Source organism: Ambystoma mexicanum, chromosome 7p (assembly GCF_040938575.1).
Source record: "Ambystoma mexicanum isolate Mex_15411 chromosome 7p, UKY_AmexF1_1, whole genome shotgun sequence".
NCBI lineage: Eukaryota > Metazoa > Chordata > Amphibia > Caudata > Ambystomatidae > Ambystoma > Ambystoma mexicanum.
Window position 1 is genome coordinate 858,207,651 of NC_090939.1, and position 15,227 is coordinate 858,222,877.

General features: G+C 49.4%; 1 protein-coding gene across 7 annotated transcripts in view; it reads left to right on the top strand.

Moving 5' to 3' along the window:
* Positions 1–15,227, top strand: part of LOC138526371 (CD99 antigen-like) — a 383,615-nt gene that overhangs the window by 130,932 nt on the left and 237,456 nt on the right. For all 7 annotated transcript variants that reach the window (XM_069637030.1, XM_069637033.1, XM_069637035.1 and 4 more), the window contains one exon: positions 6,011–6,049. In XM_069637030.1, the coding sequence (XP_069493131.1) occupies positions 6,011–6,049 (39 nt within the window). The remainder of the gene's footprint in view (positions 1–6,010; positions 6,050–15,227) is intronic.

A 15,227-nucleotide genomic window follows, 5' to 3' on the forward strand; every position in this document is an offset into this window, starting at 1 on the left:
ATGGGCTAACTGTAGGAACTGATGTCTCCGCTCCTGGGGCTCTACAAGTCTTCTGCAGTCGCCTGGTGTAGACTCGGTAGGTTAACTGTAGAGAAGGCCATCCTCCCAGTATAACTTGTGCTTCCCTGGCTCTTGCCCTTCCAGCTGGGAAGCTGCCTGCTGGACATTCTCAAGAGTAGGACACTCTTTGACCTCTGCTGAAGTCTGCCCTACAGTGGCCACCTTCTGCCTGTAAAGACTGCAGCTCAGAATGGTCTTTAGGATCCAGATCTCCAACAGGGGGGAAGGTCTTCTTCCAGCTCTGAATATTCAGCAGCTGACTCAACCTCTCCTGGTTGGTTCTCACACTCTGCCTCAGCTGGTGGAGTAGTCAGAGGTGTGACCTTGGACTGTCCTCTTGGGGATGTCCTGGTTAGATGCACAGGAGTGCTATCTTTCTTGTTTCCTGAGACCTTGGGTTTCCCCTTTGTCTTTCTTCTTGGAAATAGATATTGGCTTTTCCTGTGGACTGGTTGTTATAGGTTCTTCTGTAACAACTCACTGAGAGACATTTAAAGTGAACTCTCTGGCCTTCCTTGTCCGCTCTTACTTCCTTTTACTGGGAGGCCTGGGGGTGCTTGATACAACTCCAAGAGTGTTTAAGTCATTCCCCAGCAGGACTCTCCAAGGAACCGCACTTTGTACATGAACAGGCATTCTTATAGTCCTGTTACACTGGATCAGAGCTGTTAGTATTGGAACCATCTGGATAGGGCCCCCAGCAAGCTTAGTGGGTTATTTGGGTGCCTTAGCAACATCTTCAGGTTTGAAGAAGTGGTCACCCACTACTGTGATGCTTGCCCCAGTGTCTCTAATGGCAGGGGTCTCCTGACCATTTACAAGTACACTGTCCTTGTAGTATTGTTTTGTGTTATTCGGTATAGTTATACACATCTATATTCTGCTGTTCCCAAAGACCCAGGGACACTAAAGAAACACTGGCAGAAACTCCGATGGGGTCTTCAGCCAATAGTTGAACATTTCCACTTGCCATATGTACTTCTCCCTCAGGGATGAACGCTAAGGAGGCAGTGTGGACCCAGGAAGGTTTACCCTTGCATCTGGGATCTCCTTTCACATGGTCAGTAGACCCACAAGCAAAACATTTTCCAAATGTTTTGACACATGGGGGGGCTTCTGCTGACTTCCCTCCGGTTTGGCACCAGAGGTTTCACTCAACTGACCTGGTCTCCCATGTGGCTTACCCTTCTTTTGTTTGTGGCCCTCTTTTGGATTGGAGGTTTTAGAATTCGCTTTGTCATCTTTCTTGTGCTGCTTCCCCTCATCCTTTTCATGAGTGGTCCAGAATCCTTAAGTAGCCCTGTTGGCAACCCACAAGCCAGCAGCATTTGCTAGCTTCTTGGGATCAATCTCTTTAGTCAGCGAAGTGCTGTCTCAGCTCAGGATAGCAGGCATCAAAAAATAGATTTCAACAAAAACAGAGTTCTCATTCCTTCAAAAGTGTTAACTCTAACTCTTAACCCATCCATCTAAGTTTTTCAAACATTCACACTCCCAGGTAGCCCAAGGGGTACCATTAGTCTTTTTGAGGGTCCTAAACCTCTTAGGGTACTGGGAAGGAGTTTCCCCAAATCTAGCTATTAAAGTTAGCTTCACATTTTCATACTTCAATTTTTCAAGTTCCCCCACCTCCATTACAGCATCATTTGCAACCTGGGGGAGCCTAGACAAAAGCAAAGGAATCAACTGATTCCCTGTGAAACCCTGAATCCCATAGTTATATTCAAAAGCACCCAACCAATCCAAAACATCAGGTTTCACCTCATACCTACTCACAGCTTCCTCAGGCATGCAAAGTCTCTTAGGACTGGAAGACATGGAAGACTCTGGGATAGACACATTTTCAAGAGACAATTTCTTCATTTCAAGAGCATGTTGTAATTCCATTTCCCTCAGTTTGAGAACCTGATGTTTGGCTTCATTTGGACTTGTAGTTTTTTAAACTCTGAATCAAGTCTCATTTATTTCAAGAGACAAATTCTGGACTCTGTACTGGACCTGGTAGGGTCCCTGTGGCTAATGGTTGAGGCATAAGGGCCTGTTGAGATAGAGAGGGTCTCTATTCCTGAGACAATTCTAGCTCTTCTGACTCTTTCACAATATTAGACTCTGAATCATCATCATCATCATCCTCATCATTTTCCACATTTACTGGGACAGTAGGTGTGACAGGCCTACTACCCAGACTTTGACTACTATCTTGCAATTAGTTCATTTTTCTTTCCTTTAACAGGGAGTTAACTTTACACATTTCTTTCAGTTGCTCTACTGTTAAAATGATCAGGGATTCCTGTCTGAAGTTATCCATATCTGGCATGTTACAATTGCTTTTCTAGTGGAGCTTAGCCTTGTGAAGGTTTTTAGTTGAACAAAAGTAAAGCAAACTCTCAATGTAACAACTCTACAATATATCCTCACCGCCTGCCACCAGTGTTAGGCATAGTTTGAATGCAGTGCCCTCTGGGAACACAAACAAACAACTATGAATACAGGTATAGGCAACCCAACCTTTGGTATAAGCTTGTACTATACAGTTTTGGTAGCGTGTTCAGCAGCCAGGCTTATCTCAAGAGGGGAAATGTGAGCTGTAGTAGAGTTGCACAAAGATTCACAGTTACAGGTATTCAAATAAACTCTTACACTCAAGGTTTCTTGCATAACATTTTTTATAATTTATCAGTCAGTTATAAAGCCTTCTGCAGAAGGGAGCAGTAGAGTAGCAACACACAAATATTCTTAAGCAGTGCAGATACTTTTAGAGTTCACTAGAAGAGTCATTTAATTCAATAGGCTAAGCCAAAGTCAATGGGCAAAAGTCTTGGATAGGATAAAGCACTTCTGGTAAGTAATGGAAAAGTCTTTGCACAAGTTCTTAGGAGCCTTTGAAGAAAGGAAAATCAAATGTAGGGCCACAAGCTGATTACACTTGTGAGTTGTGGAAATTGCAAGCACTTCTACAGCAAGAGGTAAGTTCTCTTAGACTTGTTTTACAGTACCTTGGTAAAGAGGAAAAGATGCAGCTGATGACTTCTGTTCTTGTGCAGCTCTGCAGATCTCACTGTTCCTGGGCCTCCGTCTTGGGGACAAGAGGGAGGACGTCGGGGGGGGCTCCTGCACTGTACTGGCACAGTCGAAACTGCCAACTGGCAAACTTTACTTTCAGTGGCTGTTCGCGTTTCAGCTCCTTGCGGTACAGCAAAAAGGAATAAGCGTGGTTCCTGGCTGTCACGGTGGACTGTACTCACTTCTGGGGTCCCGCACTCTGCTGAGGGGGCTCAGGCTTGGTCAGTCCTGCTTCATGGGAGTCCGAAGGATCTTCCAAAAGCTTTAGGCCAGCTTAAATTTAATGCACACAATCTGGTGTCTCTCTCCCTGGCTATACGGTTCCTGCAGCAACTCTGAGGAAATTCAACAAGCTCCAAGATGGGTGTCCAGGTGGCTTACTTTGGAGTTGATTGGTTCCACCAACTCAAAGGGAGAAGTCGTCCTTGCAGGGGCTTCTCTATCAATGCGAACTTGGCAAGTAGTCACTGCAGCAGGGCTTCACCGGGCAAACCAACGGTCCAGGAGTTGCAGCAGGCGTCCTCTTCAAGCGCTTCTTCGCTTTCTTCGTCCAGTGGTCGACTCTGCCTTCCAAGCCAAAAGACTCTCCTCTTATTCAGGTTTCTCCCATTCATTCCAGCCTAGCTGTTACTCGCCCAACAGGGTGGCTGTCCTTGCCGGACAGTCAGCCAGCCAATCGCCACAGAGTGCATTTGGGTCTCCTAGGATACTAAGCACTGGGAGTTTCGGACACCTCCCTCACTTCCTGCCTACCCAAGACACTCTGGAGCCTGAGGCGGGTTTCGCTCAGAAACCCTGCCAAAGGCAAAGTGAACAAAGAGACCAAACCTGGCTTGGCGTGCTGTGAAAAACTCCAGAAGGACCTTTCCACAAAAACCTGGCGAAAAAAGACCAGGCACCATTTTAGCAAAGATGGCTGGACGCCATTTTGAAAAAGATGGCTCCCGCGGTTAACGTTACCGGGTCCGCGGAAGGTCACGGTAAATGCAAACCTTGGTAGTTCAAAACGAAACCACTGCCACCAGCCATTTCAATGAGGAAAGTGTAACATAAAAAATGTTACATGAGCATTTAGAGACAGCGTATACTAAGTAACCCGTCCAGCACTCTATTGTAAGATAGGGTGTGCTGGGTCTAGCAAGTATAATGCTAAGTAAAGTCAATTTCACTTTACTGCTCTGTGAAAGTTTATCCTAGAGAAGGTATTTAAACCATGGGAAATCTGGAAGACTTCCCTGTGGCACTGCACTGAAGGGGCTTTGTGACACAATTGTAAAAGATGATGCCTATGGAGTTGGTTAGACTCCATAACCCAAAAGAAACTGTGTATAAAATCACATTTAAAATACATGAGAGAATGGGAGAAAGGGTCTCGCTCTCTCCAGGTTAATAAAAATCAAGTCCTCAAAATCCAGCAAAGTTGCTGAGGGTCTCTAAGGTGGAGGGAATTAACACATTTTTGAGCATTTCCCTAACAGGCGAAAAACACATTTTGTGGCAGAGTCAGTTTAGAGCACTTGGTTCTCTAAAAGATAGTAAGCAGTAAAATGTAAGTGCATGCGAGAATAGAAGGAAACGAGAGAAAGATATGCACTGCCACCTGCCCGTCTTGGACACATCATACAAGTAACCACACAGTTACCCAAAACGAAGTTAAAGGGATGCAACGTATCCCTACTGCACCTTACAGTAAGGTGAAGAGTGCAACGTTGAGGAATTCCATACAGGTCTACGGGGGAAATCATTAAAAAAATCTTTTGCAACAATACCCAATTTAGTCACGTATGATAAATTAAGGGACACTGCTAGTTTTTTGTATTTGTTCCTCTCCTTTTCTCCCTCCCCCCCCCCTTTCTCTTTCTTTCTTCCTCTTTCTCCTTTTCTCTCTCCTTTGTTTGGATGCTATTAACTGTTTGCATTTTCTGGTTTTCTGGAATGATTGTGGTCGCAAGAACCAATGCATGCAGCAATTCCCTTTTTTATTTTTAACATCTTTTTTTAGTAAGGGCTCTTGGAGAACTCTGGCGAGGAGCAACCCCTCATTCCTTCAAACTGCGGCCCAATAGAATTGAAAGACTCTAATTTGATTGCTTCCTTTATGTGCATTGCCCCAGTTCATTGTGGATACAGTAAGTGGGGGAGACTGGTAAACAAAGACTTGAGTGTAGAAGGGCATTTTCTTGTGTTGGACTCTGTCACAGCCCAGACTGCTGACCCATAAATGATAACAGAAATTGACTGACTTGCACATTTTCAGAATTTCCTGCAGTGGGGTGACCAAGCGCACATCATGTATCTCCCTTATTGTATAGTGTGCATGCTCTAGTCAACGGATAGGAGGAGGTAGTGCATCGTGTTGACTCAATGTGTCAAGCTCTCAAAGACCTCACGTGTGATGATGCACCACTTGTTGGACACATTGGATGCGCTATAGCGAGAGGTGGTTCCCTTACTTGCTGCACCATAGGGAACAGAGCTCCACTTCACTGTGGCCCAGCAAGGCTGAAACATAACTGCAATTGCTTGTGTTTCCATGCTGAGGGAACATGGCTTCGCAGTGTGGGTGGGGACGCTTCCAATGCGTTCAGTACCAGACTGTTTTGCATATAGTTGGCTCTCTTCTGCAATGGTGCCAGCAGACTAAGACCTGTGCTGTGGTAGGTTTCCCAGAGCACCGCCTGTGTTTTCAGATGAATTCAAATTCTTCCACCAATCACACTTTATGGTTATGTCATACGTGGGACACGTCCCCCATACGGTCCAAGGGAAGGGCAATGGAGAACATAAGCAATGCATCATGTAGGCAGCATCTTGTTTATTTGAAAGCGTTTTCCTTGGAGATTATGTTCTCGGTTGTATGCTGACTATTTTTTCATTAATATTTTAGATGCAGACTTTGATTTGGGGGATGCCATTGGAGGCGCAGGTAAACTCTTATCTAATTATTTTGTCACTAAGCAGTATGTTGCTTATTTTCATTGTACTTGGTCGTTGGATTCAACTTTGAAATCTCGAGTGTAAGAAACAAATGTTTAAATGGCTCCAGTGCCATCAATAAAGCCATGGCCACTGTGTTTGACTCCTCAAAGTAAGTTGAGTTTTATAAGAGAAACTTGTGATTGCCTGGTCGTGCAAAGTAGAGTAACCATTTTCCAATCAGGAGTTGGGTGCAGCAGTAACGCCATTACCGCCGCATTTGCTGCTCCGTCCAATCCTGAGTATGGCCTTACCTGGATGCTTTTACCTCCAGCTCTGAGCTGCAGGTGAATGCGCTGGCAGTGTGGGCATTTTCGGCGCCACTACTGCCGGCAGTAATTGCGCCACCCATCCCCATTGGATCCAATGGGAAATGGGGGATTTAGCGCCTTACTACTACTCGTGATCAGGCCCAAATTGCGCTGGACTGAGTAGCGGTAACGCTAATTGCTTTGGGCAGTATCCTGGCGCAATTAGCACCCGGATACCGCACAACTCCTGATGTGGCCGTCTTTAGACTGTCATATGCAATTTTTAAATAAAAACAAAATATATCACAATTGAATTATTGCAGTACTAAAGAAAAGTGTCACTAAGCATGTTAATATGTAATCAAGCCTAACACTCTGACTAATGCATCAGTCAGGCTTTTTTCCACCATTGATTAGGTTAGAGTGAGAGAACAACTTCTAGGGTGACTTCCTAAATTGTGAGACTTATCGGACATCAAAAGAGAAACATTACTTTGTATTTTTTTTAAAACCTATCGGCTAGTTCATGTGAGAATTCTTTTCAAAATGTTGTTAATTTTATGCTTGTGTTTTTATACGTTTTGGCTCATGGACAAGACTCCAATTTAAGTTCTACTCTGGGTGTAGCCATCGGTTCCTGCAGAGATTAACACTCACTTTAACCTGTGTCTACCAGGGAATCCCAGTTGCATGGTGTTAGTGTTCCAAGCCTACGCATTAAGAAACTAGAAAGGAAAAGTGTTGTAATGTTTATGCCATTTGAGATTGGAAGGTCCACCGATTCAGTTGAAAATAGATGACTGAGCCAAATTTTAGGGATTTGAAACAGAAGTAAAACATAGAGGACCAAGAACTCTAGTCTAAATGGACTCCTATGCAAGGGATTGAGCTCTCTGTGCAGTTAACACAAAATGTCACCAAAGGGGCTCTTAAACTCTCAAAATTAAGTGTATCCGGAGAATATCCTTCAATTGATGCCATTGCAGACAGTGTTAAATCCTCAACTTTGTGAATAATTGCATGATCTGTCCAGGATGGGCTGGCGGCAGCGGATACTTTCTACTGTTTTCTGTTTTAGTCTTGTGCACTTTTGCATTTTACCACATAACACCATTTAGTGTACCCCATACTGTAAACTGACCATGCCACAAGAGTTCGCTTGTCTTTTGCCAGCTTGTAGTTTGACCTTCATCCCGCCCTGCCAGGGCCAGATTTTCCATATATTGTAAGGCCTTTCCCGAAAATGTTCCAGCTTTCCCAGGTAAAGTGGTGGTCTGCATGCGTGGCCAGATGTAGGGGTTAGGTCTGTCTGGATCCAGTCCACATCAATGTCAAGTGTATCTGTTGCCAGGCAGTTGCAGTGACCAGAGGCTGTCCAGGATTGGACATCCCCTGCCACGTTTTAATGATGCTGATCCTTCACATTGGTGGGCTGGGGGTAACTCTGGCCCGGATCCGGCATAAAAGGGGAGCTCCTGTAGCTGTTCAACAGATCATTGGAACCAAGACCCCTACAAAGGAGAACAGCCCATTGAAGGCCTCAACCTTATCTTCAGAAGCTAGCCAGCAGCATTTTGATCACTAAGCTGCTGAAGCCTACCTCTCTGCATGTCTCCTGAAGACCTTTATTGGGTGTTCCACCCTTGGACCGGAGGGAACAACCAGTCCCGACCTATGCTCGAAGATCCAGCTCCTGGAAGCTCTGAGTCCTGCAGTCCTCCTGGGCTACTTCTCTCTAATGGGCGCTTCTCGAATTGAGCCTGGGAGCTCTAATCCTCTACTTCTGGAACAAGAAGCACTTAAGTTTCAGCTCTCCACCACGAGGGCTGTCTTCATCCATTTTCAAGTGGTCATCGCTGTTCGCCACCTCCATCACATTCGGGTAGACCTATGAGGTCCTCCCTAGAGTGGTGGTCTAATAGTTGTGTCCTGATTGTCCGGCTGTTCAGAGTGCAGAAGCGATCCATCAGAGCCGAGGACCGCAATCTAGCCAGACCCAAAAACCCAACGTCTAAAGTGACCGCTGCACACAAGGCCCCTGGACTTTCTTCAACAAAACCAAGGCACAAATCCAGAAGGCCCCGAAAATGAGTACTCCTATGGTTATCCCGGAGTGAATCTGAGTACGGGGGGTGAATAAACATACCTGTTTTGCCCCCAGACCTCACTTCCATAGGATTGTACGAGCATAACGTCCTGGCCATACCTCTTACTTGCCTAGCCTTGATAGGTCGTGTTCTGGCCGGGTAGCCTCCCTTGGTCTCCCCTAAGGTGGCTGAATTGGGAGAGGGTTTGTTAAGAACTTTTCTTTTTCTGCTGTTCTCATTGTAATTTTGAGTTGTGGTTGAGTTGTACTGCAGTCGCCGCAGTCTACTCTGGAGCGCTGGCGAGCTGGGAAACTCTGATTGAAACATCTATCTCGAAGTTGCGGTTTCCAACTACCCTTCTTGGAATATTTACGGCGCGAAAGCAGGAGGCGGTACTGATTCAGTGAATGATTTCCAAGTAAGTCCTTGACTATTATATTCTTAGAGGAGAGCGTTCCGCAAGTATGCCTCTCAAGGAGAACTGAGAGACGTCTGGCGCAGCCTGCGCAATTTACCTTCAGTGATTTTATTGTAACCGTTCAGGTACTGTAAACAAAGTGTCGGGACTGCCTGGCTACCCTTGCTTCACTATCTCACCTAGATTGCTACAAACATTTTGTATTCTATTGCGTGATTCCTTCTGAGTGCAGCTCTTTTAACTGACCGGGGTGAGATATTGGTCCGCATCTACTGATCTGTGCTGGTGGGAGTGTCCAAATAGCTACTAGTTTTTTGGATCTTCCGTATTTCATTCGATTCTAGCTTGAACATGCCTGGGAAAATGGGTTTGAGATGCAACAACTACAAACAGAAGAAAAGCGCGCCAAATCTTTAAGAACCCAACATGCTCGGGGGTGCGAAACCGAGCTCAAGGATCCAAAGCAAATGGCTCGAGAGTAAATGCAACTAGCTCTCCTAGAGGTAATCTTAACAGAGAAGTTATCCGTCGCCATCGATTCCTACTTTTCTTTAGATCCAAAATATAATCTACCTCCTATGCTGCCGACAGTACCCACTCAGCTACCAATCAATGATGAACCACCCAGTGGAACTACTAATTCTACTCAGTCTGACCTCTCTTTTTCGGCCATGGACAATAATCACACCTTGCTGGCCCTGTGCTACTCTCTTGGGACTCTCTCAAACCCAATGACCTACAACTCCCAGTTATTAGGAATTGGGGAGCAACGAGAACATATAAAGGGGGTGGAGGTCAATTTAGCCATGAAGGTGCTCTTGAAGCTGTGTGGTAAGATTTTGGAGGAGGTTACGCTCTTGACCAGCCTTAGTACCCCTGATTATGAGGATGACCGGGCCCTAAATGCATTGATTGCTGCAGCAACACCTTATGCATCTGAAAATCAGGATAATCTTCATGCCTGTGGCAGGGAAATAAGTTTCTCCAGCAAGGGGTCTGGCATGGATTCACATGCTCATGAATATTCCCCGTTAGGCTGGGAATCCTCGGTAAATAAAAAATCAGTTTTAGTTTCTGAGTTGTCTTCCTACTACTAACCAATCCCTGGTCTCTGGGTCATACTGCCCCCAGCCAATGACTGCCCTGTACCTAAGCCCCTCCTCTGGCAGCCGTCTTCAGATTTTTACTGAACGTTCAAGTGTTGGGAGTCCGTGTGCTATAGCTCTCGAGCTTTTACTGCGTTTTGCCTTTTTCCTAAGAGTTTTCGCTTATTTTTCGGTCATTCGACCCTCAAGCTCCACCGATTCTTCTTCCGATCAACGGGGACCCATTTCGGAATTTTTCTACGTCCTTCAAGGGCGAATTTTCGTTGAGTTTCTCTTCTTGAAGGATTCCGGAAGATTTTTGAGGTCTACTCCACGTGGACATGGCCCAGGACAAAGGAGACACAACGCCTCCTGGATCCAAGCTGTTTAGGAACTGCCCTGGATGTGGATTGCAGAATGTCTTTGAGGATGAGCACTCCCGGTGCCTCTACTGCCTTCACGACGTCAAGTCCCGTGTGGAAGAGGACTGCACGTTCTTTTAGAACATGTCCGCCCGGACATTGAAGGACCGTCGGACTCGACTAACTGGCTGGAAGGGAAGAGCCCAGCAGCAGGTGAGAAGAAGTCTGAGCGGTCTTCTAAGACCTTTGAGGGCGCTCAGGCGTCGGGGGCCCAACATAAGGCAAAGCACTGCGAGTCCGCGTGCACCGGGAGTGCCGTTGGTTCTGGCTCCTCGGCTGCCAGGCAGGGCGCGATTTCCCCGACGCCATCAACTGCGAGCCAACGCTCTGGCTCGGGGGGAAAAGGAAGTCGGAGAACCTGGGTAAGCTTCGGGAGAAGCCCTGGTCGATCCCAACGGAGAAAGCCAAGGGGGGCGCGAGGCGGTGAGCCTCCCCCTAAGGTGAAGGCTCAAGACGCGGCCAAGGTCTTGAAGGCCCTGATTCACCCGGCGAAGGCCTCGATTGAAGGAGTCGTGGCGGCCCTGGCGAAGCCTGTGGAGGCTACCCCAGTGGAATCGACTTCTGGGCCTAGAGTTTCCCTGCCATCCCGGAAGGAATCAGCTTTTCAACCTATCGAGGACCCCCGTAAAATTCCTGGACGTGAAAGAAGGGGGTGGGCATGGTAGCCATAACGGACACAGATACCACCTCCGAAGATGAACTGGCTGGCGTCAAAAAGATCCCGGACAAGAAGTTCGAGGAAGTCTGGTCCTACGGGAGGGATCCCAACGAGGCAGACATAGAGAGCAACGGTGGAGCCAACAAGGAGACGCGGGCCGTGGAGGAGACGGAGGATCCCACGCCCCAGCCGTTGCTCCCGTCGCAACCGATGCCTATGCCACAGGACAACTCAGGAGCCGATATTGATGGCTATCCAGACCCTGTGTATGGAGATAAGGTTGCCCTTACCCCCCAGTGGACGATCCACCGGCACCTGGACCGCCGGGGAGCCCACCGAACAAGCGGATATGAATCCATCCTCCCCCCTCCTTTCCAGCCTTCACCTCCTCCCCCCCCCCCCCACCCAGGGATTAGACGGGTACTGATTACGGTGGTGACGGGATAGATCTCCCATCACTCCCTGCCCAGGCCTCCCCTCCCGACAAAATTGGCTCCTTTCACGCCACGATCGCCAGGCCAAGAAGAAATCGGCAGGGGCGACGGCATCAACTTCCACTTCCCCACCGGATGGCGAGGGGAAGAAGCTGGACGCCATGGGACGACGGCAATGACCATCAAAGCGGCCAACGCCCTCGCGATCGTGGCACGCAACGCCCGGGAGCTGTGGTTCAAGATCGCTCCCCTCCTGGATTTCCTGCCAGACAAGAGGGCGGAGGCCCTAGAAATTCTACAGGAATGCGAGGTGTTGTCGGACCACGCCATCACTGTGGCCACGGACATCACCGACACCGGTTTTCGCCAGATGGGCAACAGCGTTTGCCTCTGACGGCGTGGGTGGCTCAAGGCCACTGACTTACGTCGGGACATTCAGACCAGGGTACTCGACATGCCCTTCGACTGGAACAACCTGTTCAGCAAGGCAGTAGACGAGTCACTGCAGGCCATCAAGGTAGACACTGAGACGCCACGGGCTTTGGGTTCTCTCCATCAATGACAGCCGTCCTTTTGGACCCCCGCAGGCAAGTCTCAAGGTGCTTCCAAAGGATTTGGTGGCGGTTCCGTGTCGTACCGCCAAGCGGCCCGCTCATCGTCGCAGGAGGCCTACAGAGGCCGCAGCAAGGCCTCGGCAAAGCTATATTGAACCGGCCGTGACGTCGGGCCCCCATCCAAGCACCCCTGTAGGAGGCCGGTTGGTGAATTTCGTCAGCGTGTGGGAGTCCATCTCCACCGACCGTTTGGTGCTGGGTGCTCTGGCCCACGGGCACACTCTGCAATTCCAAAGAAAGTGTCCTTGTCTACCACCTGTAGCCAGGAAGGAAAACCACGTGCCACAGCTACTTCTGGATGTACGAGCACTGAAATGAAATGATATTTTATTTATATTGCGCTCGTACACAAGTGTTTCAGAGTGCGACCAGGCAAAAAGGGAGGGGGGGACAAGGGTGAGAAAAAACAGAAGAAGAAAAAACGGCGATCTTGCTAGGCCCAGTGACATTTAAGGAAGCGCAAGTGCATGTGCATGGGAAAGGAAAATGGGGAGGAGGGTGGAAAGTGCTAAGCAGAGGAGAGAAAACATAAATAAATATTAAATAGAATAAATAAGGGCTTTTAAACCATGGTAGTGCAGCCGGCAAGTGGCAGGTGAAAGTTAGTCAGAAAGGTATATCTGATAAGTGCAGAAGAAAGTGCTGAAAATGGGTGCGATAGAACACGTCCCGAAGAAGCTCCGGGGCATCCTGGACCTTTGCCGCCTCAACAAATACATCAAGTTCCGGATGGTCACCCTTCAGCACGTGCTGGGACAGCTGGAGGAGGGCGACTTCTTATCGTCGCTGGACTTGGAGGATGCCTACTTTCCCATCCCAATACACAAAGGACATCGAAAGTTCCTACGATTCGTAGTCCAAGGGCGCCAAGGGTCTTCACCAAGTGCCTGGCACCGGTGGCGGGGCGGCTGCGCCTGCAGGGGACCCACGTATACTCCTACCTGGACGATTGGCTCATCCAAGCAAAGTCGAGAGAACTCACCGTCGATCACATGGCGAAGACCGTCGGACTGCTCACGGATCTGGGATTCTTGATCAACTTCGCGAAATCCCACTTGGTACCAACGCAAGACGCCCTGTTCCTGGCAGCCAGAGTCGACACAGTGGCGCGATTGGCTTCACCGTCGGAGGAAAGAACGAAGGCCATCCTGGGCAAGGTACAACGGCTGTTGACCATGGACATGGCCAGGATGAGGTCCATCAAGTCCCTACTCGGCATGATGTCATCGTGCATCTACCTTGTGCGCCTATGCAGGTTGCAGATGCGACCACTGCAGGAGTTCCTCGACGCCCGTTGGAGGCAAGCAGCGGGCAGTTTCGAAGACAAGATCTCCCTCAATGAGACGTTCCGCCAAGCGATCCAGTGGTGGGGCAACCGTGAGCATCTTGCGGCGGGTATGGACTTCCAGACCCCAACACATCAGGAAACGGTGACGACATACGCCTCCCTGGCAGGATGGGGAGCGCACACCGGAGATCTCCACGCAAGAGGCCTTTGGCTCCCGGAGGAGAGGTCTCTACACATCAACATCCTGGAGCTCCGAGCCGTGTTCTGGGCCCTCAGGTCGTTCCTCCGTCCCTCAAGGGCAAGGTAGTGAGGGTCTTCACCGACAACACCACCGTGATGTTCTACATCCGGAAGCAAGGGGGCCCCAGATCCCAAGCCCTATCCAAGGAAGCGCAGGATCTGTGGCACTGGGGCGTTGCCCACGGGATGTTCCTGGTACCCTTCCACCTGGCAGGAGTAAAGAACACCGTCGCTGACTCACTCAGCAGGGAGCTTGCGCTCGTGCCAACTACGGCAGGATCAAGTGGATCTGCTATTCCGACGATGGGGCAATCCCCAGATAGATATCTTTGCGACGAACACTAAGTGCCGGAGATTCGCCAGCAGGTTTCCCCAGCCGGGGAGCATGGGCGATGGATTCTGCTTCCCCTGGGACGGCCTGTTCCTGTATACGTTCCCACTGTTACTGTTGCTTCAGCAACTCCAGTCAACTCGGACGGTCCCGGTGCAGGATGATCTTCGTCGCACCAGCGTGGCCGAGGCAGATATGGTTCCCGGATCTTCTGCACTTGTCAGCGTCCACCCCCCCCCCTCAGTCAAACTGTCGATGGACGCGGATCTTCTCGCCAAGGAAGGAGGCGCCATCCTACATCACGACCCAGGATCGCTGAACCTGCAGGCCTAGCTCCTGCAGCACTAGAGTTCGGAGGCTACGATAGCCGGCGGAGTTTAAGGCGGTCCTTGCAAAGGCCAGGGCGTCCTAGACTCTTAAGTGCTATGGGCATAAATGGAAGGGGTTCTCTATCTGGTACTCTGCACAGAAGATCAACCCTCTACGGACTACGGCCCCTCAAGTGCTGCCGTACTTGCTGCCGCTGGCCAAGGTGGCGCTGGCACATGCCTCCATCAAGATCCATCTGGCGGCGATCTCCCGCTACACCAGAACTCCGGGGCGGTCGTCGCTGTGGTCTCACCTCCTGGTGAAGGAGTTCATGAAAGGACTGTTCGGCTCGTTCCCGCCGGTGAAGGCTCTGGCCCCGGCGTGGGAGCTCAACGTGGTGCTGACCAGGCTCATGGGCCCACCATTCGAGCCTATGCATTCGGCACCGTTGAAGTTCCTATTGTGGAAAACAGCGTTTCTTGTGGCCATCACCTCCGCACGACGAGTGGGAGAGATCCGGGCCCTCTCCTGTAAACCTCCATATCTGATATTCCACGAGGCGAGGGTAGTACTGAGGACGCAGCCCTCCTTCATGCCCAAGGTGCCGTCTGACTTCCATCTCAACGAGCCCTTGGTGTTACCTATTGTCTTCCCGTCGCCTTCGTTGCTGGCCGAGAGGACTTTGCACTCGCTGGATGTGGCTAGAGCGCTGAAGTTCTACGTGGACGGCACGAAGAGTTTTCGGAAGTCATCACAGCTGTTTGTGAACTTTGGACCTGTGAACCAAGGGAAGGCCCTCTCGAAGACTTCCATTTCCAGATGACTCTCTGGCTGCATCATGCACTGTCACCAGTTGCCCGGCCGTCCGAGAGCCCATTCGACCAGAGCGGTCGCTGCTACTACGGCGTTCCTGTCTGGTGTGCCCCTGCTGGACATCTGCAGGGCTGCTACGTGGAGGTAGACGCACCTTCACGAGATTCTACTGCGTCGA